At 42.5% G+C, this 18,973-nt stretch overlaps 2 protein-coding genes across 2 annotated transcripts; one reads left to right on the forward strand and one right to left on the reverse strand.

Moving 5' to 3' along the window:
* Window positions 1-1,601: 1,601 nt before the first annotated feature.
* Window positions 1,602-3,368, forward strand: junbb (JunB proto-oncogene, AP-1 transcription factor subunit b). Its single transcript, XM_046043557.1, has one exon. The coding sequence runs from the start codon at window positions 1,903-1,905 to the stop codon at window positions 2,887-2,889; it is 987 nt and encodes a 328-aa protein (XP_045899513.1). The 5' UTR covers window positions 1,602-1,902; the 3' UTR covers window positions 2,890-3,368.
* Window positions 3,369-8,881: 5,513 nt separating this feature from the next.
* rtbdn (retbindin) lies at window positions 8,882-18,126 on the reverse strand. Its single transcript, XM_046041477.1, has 6 exons — window positions 17,888-18,126; window positions 16,477-16,656; window positions 16,259-16,358; window positions 15,605-15,733; window positions 14,846-14,942; window positions 8,882-10,252 (listed from the first exon to the last, which is right to left on the reverse strand). The coding sequence occupies exons 2-6, from the start codon at window positions 16,634-16,636 to the stop codon at window positions 9,896-9,898; spliced, it is 843 nt and encodes a 280-aa protein (XP_045897433.1). The 5' UTR covers window positions 16,637-16,656; window positions 17,888-18,126; the 3' UTR covers window positions 8,882-9,895.
* Between the last annotated feature and the right edge of the window lie 847 nt (window positions 18,127-18,973).

The raw sequence follows: 18,973 nt of genomic DNA on the forward strand, positions 1-18,973 counted from the left end.
CATTGACAGTTCAACAGTATGAATGTATTATTGTAACAATAATTACCTTTTTGTAATAATAGTGTTAAATAATATTCAGTACATAGGAACATGACGGTGTCCATAGAGCTCATTAGACAGAGCTGTGACAGTACGTCAGACAAAACATGTTTGGGAACCACTGATCCAGACTGATCTTCTGCCTGTTTGTATATTTTATTATTCAGTTACATGATATGTAATTTATTCTGGCCTCTCCAGCGGCCATGCAGTGAGTAAACTAAACATTTGATATTGATGTGTTTCCAGGTATAAACAACATGTTGAACATAATCAGAGATTCATCCCTCAGCTGCAGCCAGAGGATTTAGCGCCTGCCAAAGCGTAGCATCCTACCTGACTTGTTTTGTCTTTCCAGGGATACGGGATACATCGGTGGAGGCATTTGTGCTTGTGTGGGTGTTGGAAGAATACAAAGAAGAGACAAAGGTTCCCTTCTCCACAAATGAAACAGGTGGACTATTGAGGAATCACATTTCCTGTCTCAAGCAAACCACAATTCTTCTACAGCAAAACCAAATCAAAGGTAATTTTTGTGAAATAGACACTATAGATCAACAGTCTAAATTTTCTGAGCATGAATCTTCCTGCTTCAGACAATTGACTGGGTTTGGATCGTTTCATTATTCATGATCAAAGCAGGGTTTACTTTAAGACACATGCCAAACATCAGCAGTACCTTAACTCAGGATAAGGAGGAAGTGTTAACTGATCACAGTTTTTCTGCTCACGTTCCTTGTGCCACTAAAACACTGAGGTGACATGTGAAGAAATCAGATTATATTGTCAGTACCAATGACAAAAGATGACTGTAAAGTAGCCTATATTTTCCAACACATATTGTTTTATTGTCCTGATCAGTACATACAGATGGATGCTCACTTCTTCTCCCTGCAGAGACAGAAAGTCCCTAACTTACTAGCACATGGATGGGGTTTAAACAGGACCAGGATTGCTGCTGGAATGAGGCCCGGGAGGGTGTGGCTTCCCGGTTCTCACAGAGAGGAACTGGTGCGTCATCATGCCCATATAAGGCATGAAGACTTCCTCTACAGGATGGATCATAATAAACAGAACAGTAATCCGGCGTTTTATAGGCTATAATTCATATCTAAAGGATCCAGCATCAGGTTGCAGATGAACTGATCCATATTTAATGTATATTATTACATTTGATTAGACTCAAACGTTTTTTTAACAATGTAACAACACAGATAAATGACTTAATAGCACTGATGAATTAATCTCACCTCTTCGTCATGCAACAAACATTATTCAACCTAAAAACGCGCAAAAAAAGCTACATAAATAAAGAGGGCTCCTCTATTTCTGACACCTGTCACCGCTGCGATCCTTCCTCGGTGCGCTCTCTTGCCTACAGGCTTGTTTACTGTCGCCTCTTCCCGGCATTAGCGTCACAGGACGCCGCACTCACTGGGCGTGGAGACCGAGCCGCCCGGCCAATCAGAATGCTGCACTGCCCTGGCAGCAAGCGTGTGTCTATGCCTATATAAAAAGGCAGGAATTGACCCGTCTGAACACACTTCAACAAGCAAGCAAGATCAGCACATCAGCTAACAGGAGTTCCGAGTTATAACTTTTCCCTCACAGGATTGCGAAGAAAACAGCAATCGGACACTGGAAAAGACTTTTACCTGCTGACACCGAGCTGCAGACACTTTTTGTTGGACCGTGGACTTTCACTCTTTCTCTTTTTGGAGTGATTTTTTATTCCCTTTTGATTTTGGGACACTGTTGAGAGAGACGACGAGTGTATGGTCTCTTCTCAAATCTGACATTTGTTGATTATCCAGAGACTGTGTGTCTATAAGCAGCCGGTAAGCTTACTTTTCCTACGACTTTATGTCTACAAAGATGGAACAGCCTTTTTATCATGACGACTCTTTTCTGTCGGCGTACGGCCACTCAGATGCAGCAATGCACGACTACAAACTGCTAAAGCAGAATATGAATTTGAACTTGACAGAGCCCTATCGCAACCTGAAATCCCAGCTGCGTGCCGAGACCGACCATTACCAAGGGGGGCAGCAAGACGTGGGGTCCCTGAAGCTCGCATCCCCGGAGCTGGAGAGGCTCATCATTCAAAACAGTAACGGCGTGATCACCACACCCACCCCGGGCCAGTACTTCTACAACCGGGGCATCACCGATGAGCAGGAGGGGTTCGCCGAGGGGTTTGTGAAAGCCCTGGACGAGCTGCACAAGATGAACCAGATGCCCCCTCCTAACGTGTCCATCGGAGCCGGTGGAGTTACGACGTGTTCGGCGGCGGCCTCTAGTGTCTTCGGCTCCTCCTTGCAGCCCGAGCCTCCTATCTACACAACACTGAACGCCTACTGCCCGAACACAAGCCTCTCTTCCGCATCCAGCTACCCCACAGCCACCATCAGCTACCTGCCGCCGCACCAGCAGAGCCACCCGCAGACCTCGACGCACGGCACGCACCCGTTCCAGCACGTACTCCACGGCTCCGGACTCCACCCGCAGCGGCTCGTCGCTCTGAAAGAGGAACCTCAGACCGTGCCTGACCTCCTCAGCAGCGACGGCTCTCCTCCAATGTCCCCGATCGACTTGGAGACCCAGGAGAGGATAAAGGCGGAGCGCAAGAGGCTGAGAAACCGACTCGCGGCGACCAAATGCCGGAGGCGCAAGCTGGAGCGCATCGCCCGGTTGGAGGATAAAGTGAAAGGTTTGAAGAGTGACAACGCTGGGCTCTCCAACACAGCATCGGTGCTCCGGGATCAAGTCGCCCAGCTCAAACAGAAAGTCCTGACACATGTGAGCAGCGGCTGTCAGCTGATGCTCACAAGCAAGATGGAAGCATTTTAAAAAACAGAGACTACTAATTGACTGAAAAGTAATAACACTGGAGTCAAGTTCTGCATACGCAGCAGTGGAAGACCGGCTGGTGTGTTGTTGGCATTGACAACAACACAGGGCCGAGGGATATGTGTAGACAACTCTTTAGGCTATTTAGGGTGAAAAGACTGATTGAAATGGTACTTTCGGATGCTGGACATCGCTCAGAGGACCATTCAACCCTAGACACCATAGGGCAGCATCCAGACTGAGCAACACATCGGGCACAGGCCGATGGTAGAAAATGGGAATGATTAATGTATTTCTTTGTACTTTTTTTGCAACTGATATTGTCATGCAATGCTGCATTTATTCATTGTGTAAATTATTTTTGTCTGTGATGAATTATTATTGTCCGGTTGATCCAGGCAAACTAATGATGTCCAATGTTTACACTGTCTTTTTTATTTGTGATGATGTGTATTTAAGTAAAGTGTCTTAAAATGAAACGGAAATGGTGGAGTGTTTGTTTTGCACCTCATTTAGATCACTTACGACAGTATAGTCGAAAACATGAAACACATATAAACAGCAGGAAAGAGTGGGGAGAACATAGGCTACGGGGTTTCTTTCCTACCATATTATAGCCACAGCAGTTACTATGGCACCGACTTAGGAACCCTTAGACAAGCACATCCTGGTTTCTGTGTTTTTACGCATAGCGTGTAGCCCGCGTACGTAGGCCTTTCCTAATTACGCACGGGCTTGTCCATATACGGGCATGTTTGTGAATACTTCGTCATATGGGAGGACTTCTGGGAACTCCCGCCCAGGTAAAGCAGGCTGATTTGATCTCCTCCTTCTTTTGTATCTGCTAAGGTCTTCCAGCTCCATGAGGGTGGTGGAATTTCCTTTTCTTATTGTGCAACTTTAGACTATCCTGTCACACACGAATGGAACAAAGTGCAACCGTGTTATCAGGCATGGATAAAAGTTATTCGCAGTTGCTTAAGGACACCAGGACATAGATAAAAACCTCACTTTTGTGGCGTTTGTGATAATTTAAAACCCTAATTTTCACCGTGAAACACGACCTGTGTTATGAGGCTTATTATAAATGAATCCACATAAATACACAAACGCATTTTTAAATCAGGGTGGGGGGGCGGGATTGCATATTTGAGGTGTCAGTATAATTGAAAGATTGCACACGGGTGGAAGTGACAGTGGCTTCGGGAATGTTGTGGGCGTCTCAAGATGCCACGCCGCTTGGCAGAGAGGTGGGCGAGAGTTGGCGTATAGCGCGCGGGAGCATCTGTGTGGATGGATGGGATGTGCGCGCTGCCAAGGACAACATTCTGTTGGGACGCATCAGAGGCTAAGTATGTGCGGCACCAGGGGCTCAAAAGATGAATACAGGGGGAAAAGTCCCGCGTTAAGTAGACGTGAATGAGTCATTAAGCACTTAGCCAGGGGTCACTAAACGTTTTCATGGCCCCCAGATGCACAAAACAAAGATTATAATGATTATATGAGGTGGGGAGGTGACGGAAGAGAGACTAATTGCTCCCACAGGAAAATCTGTGAAGACAGAAAAGTGCGTTAAAAAAGTCAATGCTTTCGGTGACCGTTGACCGAGGGCGTTGAAGTTGTGCAAAAGCTGGTCTGGTAAAACTAGAGGGGGATTTCTGTCCTCTAAAAGCAGTCTGTGACGTACAAGTAAACAAGACAGCCGGCCGAGACTGAAAAAATATCTCTCTCTCTCTCTCAGTACTCACGAGAACCACTTCAAAAGAGTCTAGGAGTGAAGGTTGCGGTTTTTGAGCGCACTCTCACCTCAAGCTGTTTTGGAGAGGAAGTTTTTAACCTCTTTTTATCTGACACGTATTTAAACAGCCCAATTTCCATCAATAACAACTCCCTTATTTTTATGCCTTGCACGTGGAAACGGAACCAGGCACTCCCACACAAGTTCTCCTTTTCTGTGACTTTTTATCAAGAAACCTATGTTTCAGGGGATGTCCATTGTTTTTTAGCTCAGTGCCTGTTTTTGTTTTATTCAACAGTTTTCATATATATGTTTGATACCATATCAGTAGTGCCTAACAGCATCAGTGGCGTCGAAGGAGTAGCCTAAAATGTTTTATTTTCCATAAAATATTCACGAATATGTATGATGTCAAAACCAAGAGCATCTTTCCTGCACTCACGAGCGTCACGCGGCTATTTCATTTATTGTTTTTGCTGCTAACTCGAGCCCAGCATCTACTCAGAGGACTACTTTGAAATACCACCGCAGTGTTCAAGTCTTCATTTACGCACGCAGCGGGCCTACATATTAAAATGCGCGCGCACACTCCAGAAAACAAGCCAATTGAAGCCATACTGGCTCTCCACACGCCTCGGCCCACAGCCCACACTGAGTGTCTGTGGGAACATCTGTGATGCGAACGGTGACGTATGAAGAGCTCTGGGTGGGTTTGATTTTTCCTCTCCACGAGCCCCCTTCCCCTCCCACAGACACGCAGGCCTGGCTCTCTCACTCATTCTCTCCCTCCCTCTCCCTCTTCTGTTATCTTCTCGAGAACCATGAATATTCCTCCCACCTTGCCATCTGAGGTTCTTACAGAAGTTGCATCACTAGTTTTAGACGTCTAATAGAAGACTGATTTGGGAAGGGGGGTGTTCATTTCATGAGACCTAGTTTTAGGAAAGTTACCTGCAGTCATAAAACCTATTTGAACTATAGAAATGCGAGATTATTCACACTGTTGTGGGTATGTAATATGTATGTGGTTTCATAGGTGTCATTTACACTGTGGACGCTGGGGACATTTTGTCAGCATCATTTTTTAAAAGCATAATTTGTTAAAAATGTCCTGAAAAGTAGCTTGCAACATGAAATGTTAATTAAAAAGTGAAAGTGCTTCAAGAAAGGGTTATTTGCACAATAAGAATTTAAACAGCCAACAGAAGAAATAACTGTGCACTGTCCAAATTATATTATTATATATTACAAATTTATATTTTGAATTGCCACCTGGATTGTGTTTCCCTTTATATAAATAAAGGCATTTCCATACATTGCTACAGATAAAGTCCCCAGAATTCAGGGAATTATGTGATATATGCTCAAAATCTCCTGACCCCTGAATCATATTTTTCAGCATTGAATATTTCTTCAAAATAATGTTAAAATATCTTCTCGTTGTTCTCGTGAAGCCAATATTCTGCATCGTCACGTCTCCTGAGCTAAGTGTATTGTCACACCCCTAATCTGAGCAATAAAGTGTTCACTTTTCAACACAAAGTGACATGTGTTTTCACTTTGAACATGTAGCCTACAAAACAACATAGTGTGTAAGGCCTATAGTGCGGAGAATGGTTCTTTAGTCTAGTTTGAAGGTCTCTTATGGTGGTAATAGGGGGTTTCTTGTAGATTAAACACAAAACTATGACTCATTAACTAAACTAATTAATCATCTAACCTTTGAATTATCACAATGTCACATCAGGCACCAACTGTTCCCATCCCAATGATGCAAGTAACAGGAACATATCAGGGCATCTCAGGGAATGTGTAGGCTGCGAGGTAAGACAAAGCTGTGACATAATGAGCATTGTGACTATACAGTGAATGTGAAAATACAGTAAACAGAGGGTCGGCGTTTAGACAGCTTTTGTTGTGGCCACATTCTAGTAGGCTATATGTTGGTGTGCTAAAACTACAGCAGAGGAGTGGCCTGGAAAGCAGGTCTAGATCTAGATTCCCACATAATGTACAGAATCACAGTGCGGTTTGAAGGGTTTTGGTAGGCGCACATTGCCATCTGGTGGAATAACACTGCAGCAGCTAAATCGCTAAACGCAAACGAGAGGTTTATTTAACACAAATGACAGCTGTCCTACTTTAAAACATGATGTGATAATGATGATAATGAACACACACACACACACACACACACACACACACACACACACACACACACAATTTATCATTTACAAAAGGGGACATTTTTGTTACTAAAATGAAGAGTTGTGTGTGTTGTGTCAATTCCTTAATTCATTCTCAAACAGTGGACTTGAGACTGGCCTGCAGGACCTGGTCTTTGAATGAACAACTTGTTGGTCTGCAGTAGGTGCAGAAGTGTGTTATTGTGTGTGCATTTAAATTGCAAATTATTCCTCCTATGGCTTGAACGCTTTAGGTAAGTGTGGGTTTTCTGTTCAGAGAAGGGACAATGTTTTTAAAAAGCTCTCTATTGTTATCCCTAATACAGGGAGAGTGCATTCATTATTCATGTTTATAACTGCAAACCTGCCTGTCTGCACAGCTTCTAGGTTTAAAATACATTATGTATTTCACTTCAATCAGGGACTGTATGAAACTTATCAGGGAGGGAGGGAGAGAGGTCAGAAAAGGGAGAGGGTGAGGAATTTTTCTTTTTTTCTGAAGGCAGTCTGTAGTCTAATTTAGAGATAGCAGTCTTTTTCTCATCCCAAATTTATATATTTCAAAAAAGTATTAAAAACAAAGAAATAAACAAAAAGGATCAAATATAAAATGTATAATTATAATTATTACATTAATATATTAAGGATAAATGTTAAGGCTCAGGTTGTGGTACACCACCTCTTTTAGTTGCTAGAGGGACAGTATTGCTGATTTGTTTTTCTAAGTCGAGGTTCCAAATAAAGTATTTATAATGCTGTGTATGGTCTAAATAGCTGCTATGCTTTCAAAAACAAACAAACACACACACACACACACACACACACACCATGCCATCCTTACAGAAAAATGTCAAGTAATGTGTGGCAGCATCAACATGTCACACAGCTTGAGTTCACTGGATTTTCCCCTGCAGGGGGCACACTCTGCTTCACTGAGAAACATGTCTGCAAGATGATTTATGTGTAAGATTCAAGTCACTTTTAATTAAATTATTTTTAAGAGACATATGCCACATTGTGATGATAACTGTTGGTTAATTTAAACAGTATTCATGGGGCCTGCTTTATGGGGTGGGATTATTGGCTGGATTCAAATGATGTCTTGCTGTCAGTTCAATTGCTGCAAAGCTAAATCTCTGGAAGAATTTGAATCCTTCCAAACCCAAAAGGCATTTATTTAAAATAGTGCCTGTATAATAAAATCAGACTTTGACAGTGTCAAAATAAATCCAGATACTTATTTAAATATATGACCATTTGAATTTCTCCCTTAAAGCAGTGGTTAGGGAAGGGTGAGACTGAGTGACAGCTGTCTGGATGGGAGGGTAAAAACACCTGTCATGCTATATCAGTAAATTGAGGGCTGACAGTGGTGAGAAGACATTGCATGGACACTGTCTGCTCCTATCACCAGAGAGGGGTGGTGTATAGGGTTGCTGGCTTTGATTTCAATACTTTTTAACTAGGACAATGTCAAACTGCATTTATATTAGGACAAACAAATGCACTTTCTCCTATTTCCTAAATAAAACCCTAAAATGTTTCCACACATATTACACCAGTGATTCCCAACCAGGGCACCCCAGGGAGCACTCATGCTGTTACCCGGAGGTACATGGAAAGTGAACTCGAAACTCAAGTGAACTTAACTAGAAAATAGAAATTGCGATTTGATTACAAAATATATCTGAATATTTGCGTTAAGAAGGAAAATAAACTGCAGGATTACAAATTGGTGTGATGTTGATTCTTTGTAAAACACCTGTCCCCACATGCCACATGTTGCAATCTTTATTTACATTTATGGTTGCAGCCGAGAGTGTGCGACAACTAGTTGACAAGCAAGTAAGGGAGTTGAAATAGTTGAAATGGCTGAAAGAGTTGAAAGTAATGGATAAGCAGTTGTTAGCTAAAAATAAATTAATAACAGTTGAAACAAGTAATGCACAAGCAGTGGAAAAGTCCAGCTTCTGCCACTCCAAGTGGGAGAAGTATGAATGCAAACTCGACCAAACCAACCTTAACACAAAGCAAAGTGCAGCCAGAAGGACCATGGCAGGCTCAGGACGGCATTTAGAAATGTTTATTGAGAACATAAACCACAGCAAGCTTTCCATAAATCAGACAAATCAGTTTCCCTTTACAAAACATTTACATGGAACAGTGCAGTCTAGAAATACATGAGTTAATTATAAAAGAAACATCCACATCGGTGATATACATGATCAAACTACCAGAACAACCTCAGCTGCCTCTGCAGATCTATTCTGGCAGGCAGACATTGTTTCTGAATCATACCAAAATCCCTTATGTCTAGGCCAGTAGTCTCTGTTAGAAAGCCTAAGTTACATTAAGTATCATCATTACTCTGCGTGACCTTCTCCACTAACATATACCTTATGACGTGTAGACTGCACGAAAAAGCATCACAACAGTAAGATCTGCGTTTTACAATAGACTAATGCACAGATTAAAGTCATCTAGATGATTGAAACGAGGGGCAGGGTAGTGAAGTATTGGTGCAGCTACATCATGTTTACGACACTGTCATGAAAAGTCCTCTGGTTAGGGGTGACATGTTTGATTCATGCACAAGCGCTAATAACTGTAGTGACTTTACATTTCCCATGTGCACGACTTCACACACCTCATATCATAATGTCAGTAAAAGCAAATCAAATACCTGACTCTGATAAAGAAAAGTCACCTCGTGAGGTGGCAATAAAACATTTGTGCAGCGATTATGGGACATTATCAATATGTTTATTATTGAAATCAGAGCCCTTGCAGAATAGAGGAATTTGCCTTTAATATACTGGATCATTCAGTAGTGTTCTCTTTAATAGTTTTTTTTTTTTTTTTTTAATTTTCTGGCTTTTTAGGTTGTTCAAATACCAGATACAGTATTATTTAAAACCGTAGAGACTAATATATAGAATGTGATGAGAATTATAATGAGAGCTTAGGTTGTGTGGTAAGGGTAGTTAGGGGAGCAACGTTACAACTCCATTTCAAGAGATAGATTTTGTGTGTTAAGATCTAGACAATTATCTCTAAATACATTTCCATTTATCACACCTCTCTACAAGCCGCTCCCACTCCCCTCCACGTCGTCCACCACGATCGAGCGTTTACGCAGCACAGAGTTCCCCTTCCTGCTGCTCCTTGGCTGCAGGGGAAGCTTAGCCTGGCAAGGGGCACGGTACTGAGGCAGGCCAGTCTTGGTGGTATCCAGCTCCTCCGGGTCATCCTGCTGTGCCCTGAGTGCGGCGATCACGTCCTTATCCGAGGGACTGAGGGTCAGGCAGCCGCAGGGGCGACTGCCGTCACCCTCCGCTCCGACCTCTCCGGCCTCTCCCACCTCCTCGGGCTCATCCTCCACTGTCATGAAGGCATCCCCCCACAGGCTCTCGCAGAGATCCCTGCCGTGCTGGTACATCTACATGAACACATACCACACACACAGACATAAAATATTTAGAGGAAGTGAAGAGATATCTACCTCCACTGACAAAATGATGGCTGGCAATCATGGGTAATGGAAAGAACACCACAAAGTAAAAGTACATAAAATAGTCCTGCATTTTAAATTCTACTTAAAAGTAAAAGAACAGAAGCATTACCAGCAGAACATACTCATTAGGCAGAATGGTCCCTTTCAGAGCCCCCAAGGTCCAAAGATTATTACCTATGTTTTATTCTCATTTGCACAAGATAATAAAAGATAAAAAAAAAAAATTCCTTTATCATCCCTATCCGTACATGGTGACCTCACAGCCCACACAAATCCCAGCACAGCCTTGTGCGAGTAGGTCAGGACATAACTGAGGACACAAGGACATAACTGAACACCTGAGTGGGTATGCAAGGCCTTTCATCTAAAATACCACATTACAGTTCATCAGCCAAAAATATGTTTTGAAATGAGCCGTTACATGTAGTGAAGTAAAGAGTACAACATTTCCCCCTGAAGTGTAGTGGAGTAGAAGTATAAAGTAGCACACATTGGAAATATTCAAGTAATGTACAGGTACCTGAAAATTGTACTTGAGTATAATATTTGAGTAAATGTATTTTCCACCACTGATAACTGTTAGAGTTGGGATAGCTCTTTAATGACCAGTCACATTTGGTTAAGTACAGTTTTTCCACACTGGTATTGCATTTTGTAACATTTTGCACATGAATTGCTTTTTTTGCAGCACACATCAAGTACAGCTTTTCTTTGCTTGTAAACATCTTTTGGAATAATTGACTTTGGCCATTCAGGGCAGCGTGTTGAGGGTGTGAAAGGGGGCTACAGGCACCTGGCAGCTGCTTTCGCAAGCGGCTTTTGTCTTCCTCTCTTGCTCGTCCCACCTCGTCTACACCTCAGCCTTGAGAGCAAATTTTAACACTTGATGACCTTGAAAAGCTCACACTGGCGTCTGAAAGAATTAATCTCTGTGCCATCTTTTTGGTAGAATGACGATTCTGTCAAGCTTCACAGAGTAGATGGAGAAATCTAAAGTAATCGGAAAGGTCACTTCCAGCACCTTTTTTGGTGCTATCTGACAGAAAATTCATTAAAGCGTTCAATCTCTCTAAAGTTATACTTTGAGGAAAAACTCCAGTTACTGCTGACATTAGCTTTATGTTTTCTGGAGCATGAAAAATGATACTCCTTTCTTACAAGGATGAGGATTAAAAGGGATATTGCATAACGCTGCAAAAAACAAATCACAATTCAACATTTAAGCTGTTTAACACTAAATGGCGTAGGCCCGCACGCTTAGAAATAGTTTGGAAAGCTAATTAGTGAAGTTTCAGTGACACATGCTGTGCTTTTCTGTGTTTAAGCTCCCGTTATATCTCTAGGGACGGCCTCATAACCAGTCATTAAGATGTGCTGCCAAGTCACCGTCTCTATCTCCTACTATAGCTCATTTTGTCCCGTACTTAACTTCCACGATCTCCCCATCACATTTTCTTCTTCTCTTGCTTATTGCAGCACTCACTGTTTGTGTACCACTCTTATTCTGCTTGTTTCGCTGTAGCACACCCCCACCCCAACGTCTGCTTCTTTTCATCCTCCTGTCTGTTGGGGGATTAAGACTGAGTCACACAGGGTGCTCAGAGAAGAAAAAGCTGTAATATATTTACCGTGTTCGAAGGACAAAGAGGATGACGGCTATTTCTCTCCACTACATATACTCTCTGTCTGACACTTAGGTGTTATTGCAGCGACCCCATAATACACACAGGGGCGCGCGCACACACACACACACACACACATTTCTGTCCTTCCCCAGGCAGACATGGTTTGCTGCCAAAGCTAATTCAGTACAAGCACAAGTGGCTTTAGACGACATGGTGTGATCGAATAACTGAGATACTGAAATTTCCTGGGGCTCTCTCCTGTCCTTCCCATCCTTATCTTATTCAATTTTGCCCTTCGCTGTCCAAATCCCATGATATTACACGTACTGTGAAAAGGAATGAGAAAGAGAGAAAGGACTAAGACCTGTTAACTGGTTGGCAGTGATAAAAGATAAGTTTCTTCTTGTAGAAATTCTCTATTGCAATGAAGAAGACGAGAGGTTAGGGAAGACGGGTTTACAACTTTGTGATTAAGGGGGACTCTCAGGCTCAGCCTGCAAATATAGGGCATAGGCTACCTCTATTGCTGTAGCCATAGAAACGTTATGCGCATGTTGTTAAAAAGGATGATGAAATACTGGGGAACAGTAATGTTCTTTTAGGAACCAAGGTCACATCCACCTAACAATTAAACTGATGTTAGAGAAAAACCTACATGAACTTTTATGTCCTGTAATATCCTACCATCAGATCATAGCTAAATACTTTTACTCTGTAACAAACATGTTGAATTCATGCATGGGGGATTTCAGAGGAGGTAATAGCTCTTACCTTTTACTAACAGAATATTAAGGTCAGGACAAAGCATTGAACGTATGTGAGAAATCTTCCTCATTACTGTGTTAGTCTGTGGCAAGCAAGATGTAAAGAAAAGCAGTCTCTTGTTTACCCTTTTTTCAAGGTAATTAAAAGGTAAAAAAAAAACAGGGACAGGGGTTGCAAATTAGTTATGGATATAAACCTGTTTGCATGGCATCAACTTTGTATACTTTATGAAGCAATGTCTCGTGCATTTGTCCCCGTGAAATCAGCAAGTAAATGAAAAAAAAAATTGCAATGAAAGTATCATGTATGCTGGCTTTATTTTTAGTATTAATTATGATAAATTGTTTTATTATATATCTGGTATTTCAAAAAGCACTTACAGTGTAATATATTTCTACCCCCCAGCACAAATATATTACCCTCTTACTTGAAAAAATGCTATAAAACCACATTGCTCAGTCACCTCATATGATAATCTTTCCCGTCCTCAGACCATTATGTCACAATATGTGATCCGCGGATGCCACTCTAGATGTGTTTTGTGCCAGCGTCCAGCACAGACGCCCTCTCTTTGCAGATGTAACCTCATTCCCACAAAATCCGGAGCAGGAAGAGTGTCTGAGATAAATCAGACCTTGGCTTGCAAATAATGTTACCAATGAGTACAAAGAGAGAGTGAGACACAGAGTGCCAGAGGGATTTTTGCATGCAGCCGATGTGTGTGTGTGTGTGTGTGTGTGTGTGTGTGTGTGTGTCTGCCTATGTGTGCCTTAAAATGTATTAGCTAGTTTCTATGCAAATTGGCGTCTACCGCAGTCAGCATTTACAAATCCTGACTTTATCTGTGTATATTTATTCTACACTTACACAAACACAGGCACACACACAGCTACATTTGGTTTCTATCCATCGGGTGGACGTTTCAGGACTTTAAAAGGTTTCATGATTTTTATTAGTAAATCTCTCTCTGTATATTTTATATAATTTGAATGTAAAGCTCTACGTTCAGAGTTGTGAGAGGTTTTCGAGTGATGACAGTGATTGGTATGTCTGTGCATGTTTGTTTGCAGTTTTGCTTTCCTGTCAGCCCTGAGGTGGACTAAATGCTGTGAGCTCAGACCACGAGGCAGTCCACTGTGAAATCTCTCATCTCTGTCAGCTGAAGAGAAAGCAAAATGAAGGTTTACTGCGATGACCTTGGTGAAAAATGTTGCGAGAGGCAGGCACTTGTTTGCTGTCTCTCTTAAGAGGGCTGATTTTTCGAATGTGCTGAATGCGGTGACTCATTTCTTTGTATTCAAACACTCTATTCTCACTTTTTTTTTAGAGCTACTTAAATTTAGTGAAGCCTACTTTGTACCATTAGTGGCGCCCTACATGAAAATGGGCCAATCCAAACACACAGAGCACCAAAATACACAGGCGTAGAGGCACACACGCACACACAGTTTCTCTTACTACAAATCTGTCATTTCCAGTAATCATCTAATATCCACCAGAGTGCCTTAGGTCTAGTGTCTGGAGGCGTGCATTCATTTGTCAGCGTGTCCCTTTCTTCGTGTGTGTGTGTGTTAGAGAGAGAGAGATAAAAAGGGAGAGAAAGAGGAAGAAGGACAGGCAAAAGGGACACACACACATAGATAGATAGATAGATAGATAGACAGCAAGTGTCATGGCATGCGGTCTGTGATGCTCTCGGCCCCCCGGCTGCACACCAGCCCCTCAGTAACTCAGCCTCTTTTTAAATCACCCAGCTGGCCTCTGCCCACTGAAGCGGGACCGAACCTTTTCATGCTTCAGCCCACAGCGCCGCCCTGCGCTGTTAACCCTTTCACTTACCGCACACTCTCTTGACTGCCAACATGCTGGCACAAACCGTGACACAGTATCTGACCTTCTACCTGCGCCGCATCGCTCAAATGACAAGCTTTGAGGTTCGTCAGTTGGGTTCAAACCTGTGACACCTCCTCTGCTTGCCAGTACCATCTGAAGTAAGCCGTGACCAACAGTTTATGTGCTTGCTAAAGCAGCTGGTTGATATACTGGAATATTATATTGGAAGCCTGCCCGCCCAAACAAAACAGTCCCAGCTTATGTAAGAAGCAAATCACAGATGATGAAAGCCTACCTGCTGATACTGAACACAGGTTCCAGTGCAGTTCTGTCCCCTGGGGTCTCTGGCCCAGTTACGAGCACACGTCATGTCCATCCGGCAGGCATCAAACCTGAAGAGATGTATGTAAATGTTCAAAGTAAAATATTTGAAATGGCAAAACATCAAACTGTAATTCTTTCATTTGAATGTTTTCTCCTAAGATTCATGTTGTATATCAGATAACTGAGGTGCCAATTTTCCATTTGAGGTACACTGTGTTTGTGTTTTCTTTCATGCTGAGAGTTAGATAAGAACATACCACTCCTCCTAAATATGAAGCTACAGCCAGCAGTCAGTTAGCTTAGCTTAGCATTAAGACCATAAGCCTATATAAATAGGCTACATGCACCTCAAATATTTATATTTTTTCATGAAAACAACCACTGCTAGTACACACTACTAGGCTACAAATTGTTTTTTGTCAAAATTCAGGATCTCGATTTATGTCTAAAACCAAAGCAACCACGACACAAAGCTTTCTCATCTCAGCTGGGAACACCCTGGTTGTCTATGAACGCCAGCTTGGAAGCCACTGTTACACATTTTTTTACTCTATAAGAAAAGCCTGATATATGTAACCATGGTCTTACCTGTGTCATACAGTGTTATGCTGTTTATTAGACACTTATTATGGACAGCACCGCATACTGTTGCTGGTAATCTCACTCTTGACAACCTTACAGACGGATACTGATTTTGACTTTTGCTTAGCAATGTGTTTGGCAGCCTCACCAATCACGGCAGAAGCTGTGGCAGAGCGGCACAGCCTGGATGTATGAGCGGCGGTGGGGATGAGGCCAACGCGCGGCATCAGGGGAGCAGCTGTAAAAACAAGACACGCGCTTCAGGAAGCCTTCACACCTGAGGAGAGAGAGGGGACCAGTTAGTATAACATGATTTAATGATTCTGTATTTAAGCCTTTATTGACTCTGGGGAAGCTGACTCAGCATAGTTGGCCACGATGCAGGTAAACCTGACCCAGTAGTTGATATTGGCCTCTTGGGGGCAATAGAAATGTACTCTAAACACAACACTAACATACACAGTTGCCTGTTCACACATCCAGCAGATACAGAGCAACAGTCGCATTAACTTGGAGTTTTTCTCTGGCCACCTAACAAATGTAGTCACACTCGTTTTAGCTCTGTTTTTTTGTCTCCACCTCCTTTGGGAAATATCTGGCCCTTTAGTGCCCAAATGCTTCACTGTGTTTACTAGCTTTAGCGTTAGTTGCTAACTTTTTCAGTTATAGTTCAGGTCAGGGTAGAAAGCTCATGTTTTTAGAAGTTTATACTTTATAAGTTTTGTTATACAACAAAAACAATGAGCTGAAAGACAATATAATGCAACATTATGAGCGACACTGTACACAAACAATGACATACTCAGAGCTCAGAAGCCCACATTTGTCCCAGGGTTCATTCTTATTGCTAGCAGAGGGAACATGGGAGATATCCTGGATGTCTTCTTCTGTGCAGCAGCTATCTGTAAGCAGCAAAGGACAGGAAAACATTTCAGACAGATGCAGTTTGATGTTTTCATCACAGGCTGTCATTACACCATTAAACATACAGTGTTTCAAGACGAACCCACAGTCACTCACTGTCAGCATACAGCCCACACTCCCTCAGGTGTGGCTCCGGGCTGGGCGTGGCCTTGTGGTTGCCGTCTTGAAGACACACCCCCTCCGAGCGGGTTCCACCAATCAGCGCAGCTGCCAAGTATGCGCAAATCAATAGCAGAGGGCGAGAGGTGACATCCATCTCTACAGCCTCAAACAAGTCTGGAAAAGAGATCAGTACATTGGACTGCAACATTGGCCAAATACAACACAGGCTTAAAACTCAGAGATTATGCGCACACAATCTAATGCAATATAATATAATGAATAGACTATAAATTAGCTCCACAAAAGAAATAATTCTCGGTAATACACATAGGCTTACAAAAACTTCACTTCAAGCAATCAAATCAAACACATTTATTCTCACGCCTCCTTGTTTCAATCATTAGGCCATACAGTGAGTTAGGTCTATTGAGTGTGATTGAGACATCCAGGCTGTTGAGCTCCGTGTGTGCTCTGCGTGCGGTGACCTAGTAGACTGGGTGAGCCTAATTAGGTGGGACTGAGGCACCGTGCTGAGCTGGATGACATGCCTAGCTGTTTAATCTGACAAGCATCTGGCCGATGTGTAGCCTACATAACACGAATGAAACAAATCTGGACATCGCCGCATGGACCTGGACAGGTCCGGTTTGGCCCTGATTTTACACAACAGAGATATATATAGGCTACAGTAACAAAAAACACACAACAACATAAAAAAAAGGCTGAACATACTGAGAGATTTAGCACATTAGATTACTTTCATAACTTCCAGTTTTAACTGATTTACTATTGCGCTACTTATATGTAAAACAAATTAAAATGAATATGGCCATAGGCTGGAGTCAGTAATTTATGCAGTTTCTTAAAAATAGGCTACCAGTAAAATTATGTAGCTTATTAAGTGTGAGTCAGTTGGTACAACCTTGGAAAGGGTTAGGGTTAGAAATTCCATAACTTATTGGACGGTATCATTTATAATAAGCTACATCCGTGGACACCAGCTCGTGGAAAAACATATTAAAAGTAAGGCTCCTGTAGCCTATATAATTTACAACATATTAATAACATCTTAACAAAAGCTGAGATTTAAACAGGTAAACATCACGCAGTTGTCAAAACCCGTGAGAAACCAGTTTTTATGGAGTCTGTTGGTTCTCAGTGAGTTCACACTGACCTCAAGGCACTTCATGGTATTTTTTTCATCTGCTGTAGCAGCTGTGCCACAATATTTTAATGCAATATCCTCATATAAACCTATAATTTTGCTGTGATAATGATGTTGCATCCTTCAAAATTTTACTCTAAGAATAGCAGCGAGGACCTGTTCAACCAGGTGTTGATCTCTCTTAATCTATTTGGTAAAACAGTTTAGATCGTCATCGTCTATATTTTTATTTCTTTTTACCTGTCGGTGGGGAAAAGGACGCTCCGTACGGATTAGTTTCCTCTCTTGTGATGTTTTTTTGATGGTGAGTGTTTTCTCTGTGTCTCCCGGGTGTGTAGCTGTGGATGCGTCGCCTGTGCGCGGTGCTCGCTGCTCGGGTCTGCTGCTCTCTCTCTGTGTCTGTCTCCCTCTGTGCTGGCTGTGATCTCTGCTGCCAGGGGGCCGCTGCTCGCCACTTTGTCACCGGTTTATGTGAAGGACATTTCAGTCCCTTCCACCAGGCAGCTCACCCCCTCCCTCTGCCCCATGCTGGGAAGCTCTCTCTCTCTCTCTCTCTCTCTCTCTCTCTCTCTCTCTCTCTCTCTCTCTCCCCTCCCTCCCTCTCAAGCACGTACACACACACACACACACACAGAAAATACCCCCTCTTTGTTAATCTCCCAATGAGATGTTTACCAAATCCTCCTTGTTGACAGCCTTCCATCCGAGTTTGTCCCATCAATGTTGTTGATGGAAACACTGAACTGACTTTGATTCTCAAATTGATTTAAAGGCAAAAAAACAATAAAAAACAACCACATAATTGATTTTGAGAGGATCATTCACAGGTGGTGCTGAGTCACACCTGTCTTCCCCCAGCTCTCTCTCTCAACACAGGCACACCCCGAGGTCAGGGCTTTTTCCAGATGACAGGGTTAGAGGAGGGTATAGGTGAGATTTAATACTGCATAATATGCTGAATACAGGGAACACAAATCTCTGCGGAACAAAACACCGGGAACTCGCAGGGAAGCTGCTGCACATTGCAAAACCCTTCCTGTTAAAATGAAGACAGAGATCAGTTCAGCCTATTTTTCTAGATGCTGTTGTTTTTTTGTCACCTGTGTCCATGGATGCATGTGGGTCATCTATGTACAAACTAAGAGCTGGTGACCTTGTCAGCAATCCTACCAAAAGGTGTGATCCTGGAAAGCATGTTGTTAATTCTTTCCATTTGGTAGCAAACATTATAAACATTCACGTTTGTTCATTGAGAGCCCTACTGTACGTGGTCTGAATGGGGTTACATGGACACATAAGCATGGCCAGCCAGTGTGTTTTTCCACA

Source organism: Micropterus dolomieu, linkage group LG02 (genome assembly GCF_021292245.1).
Source record: "Micropterus dolomieu isolate WLL.071019.BEF.003 ecotype Adirondacks linkage group LG02, ASM2129224v1, whole genome shotgun sequence".
Lineage (NCBI taxonomy): Eukaryota > Metazoa > Chordata > Actinopteri > Centrarchiformes > Centrarchidae > Micropterus > Micropterus dolomieu.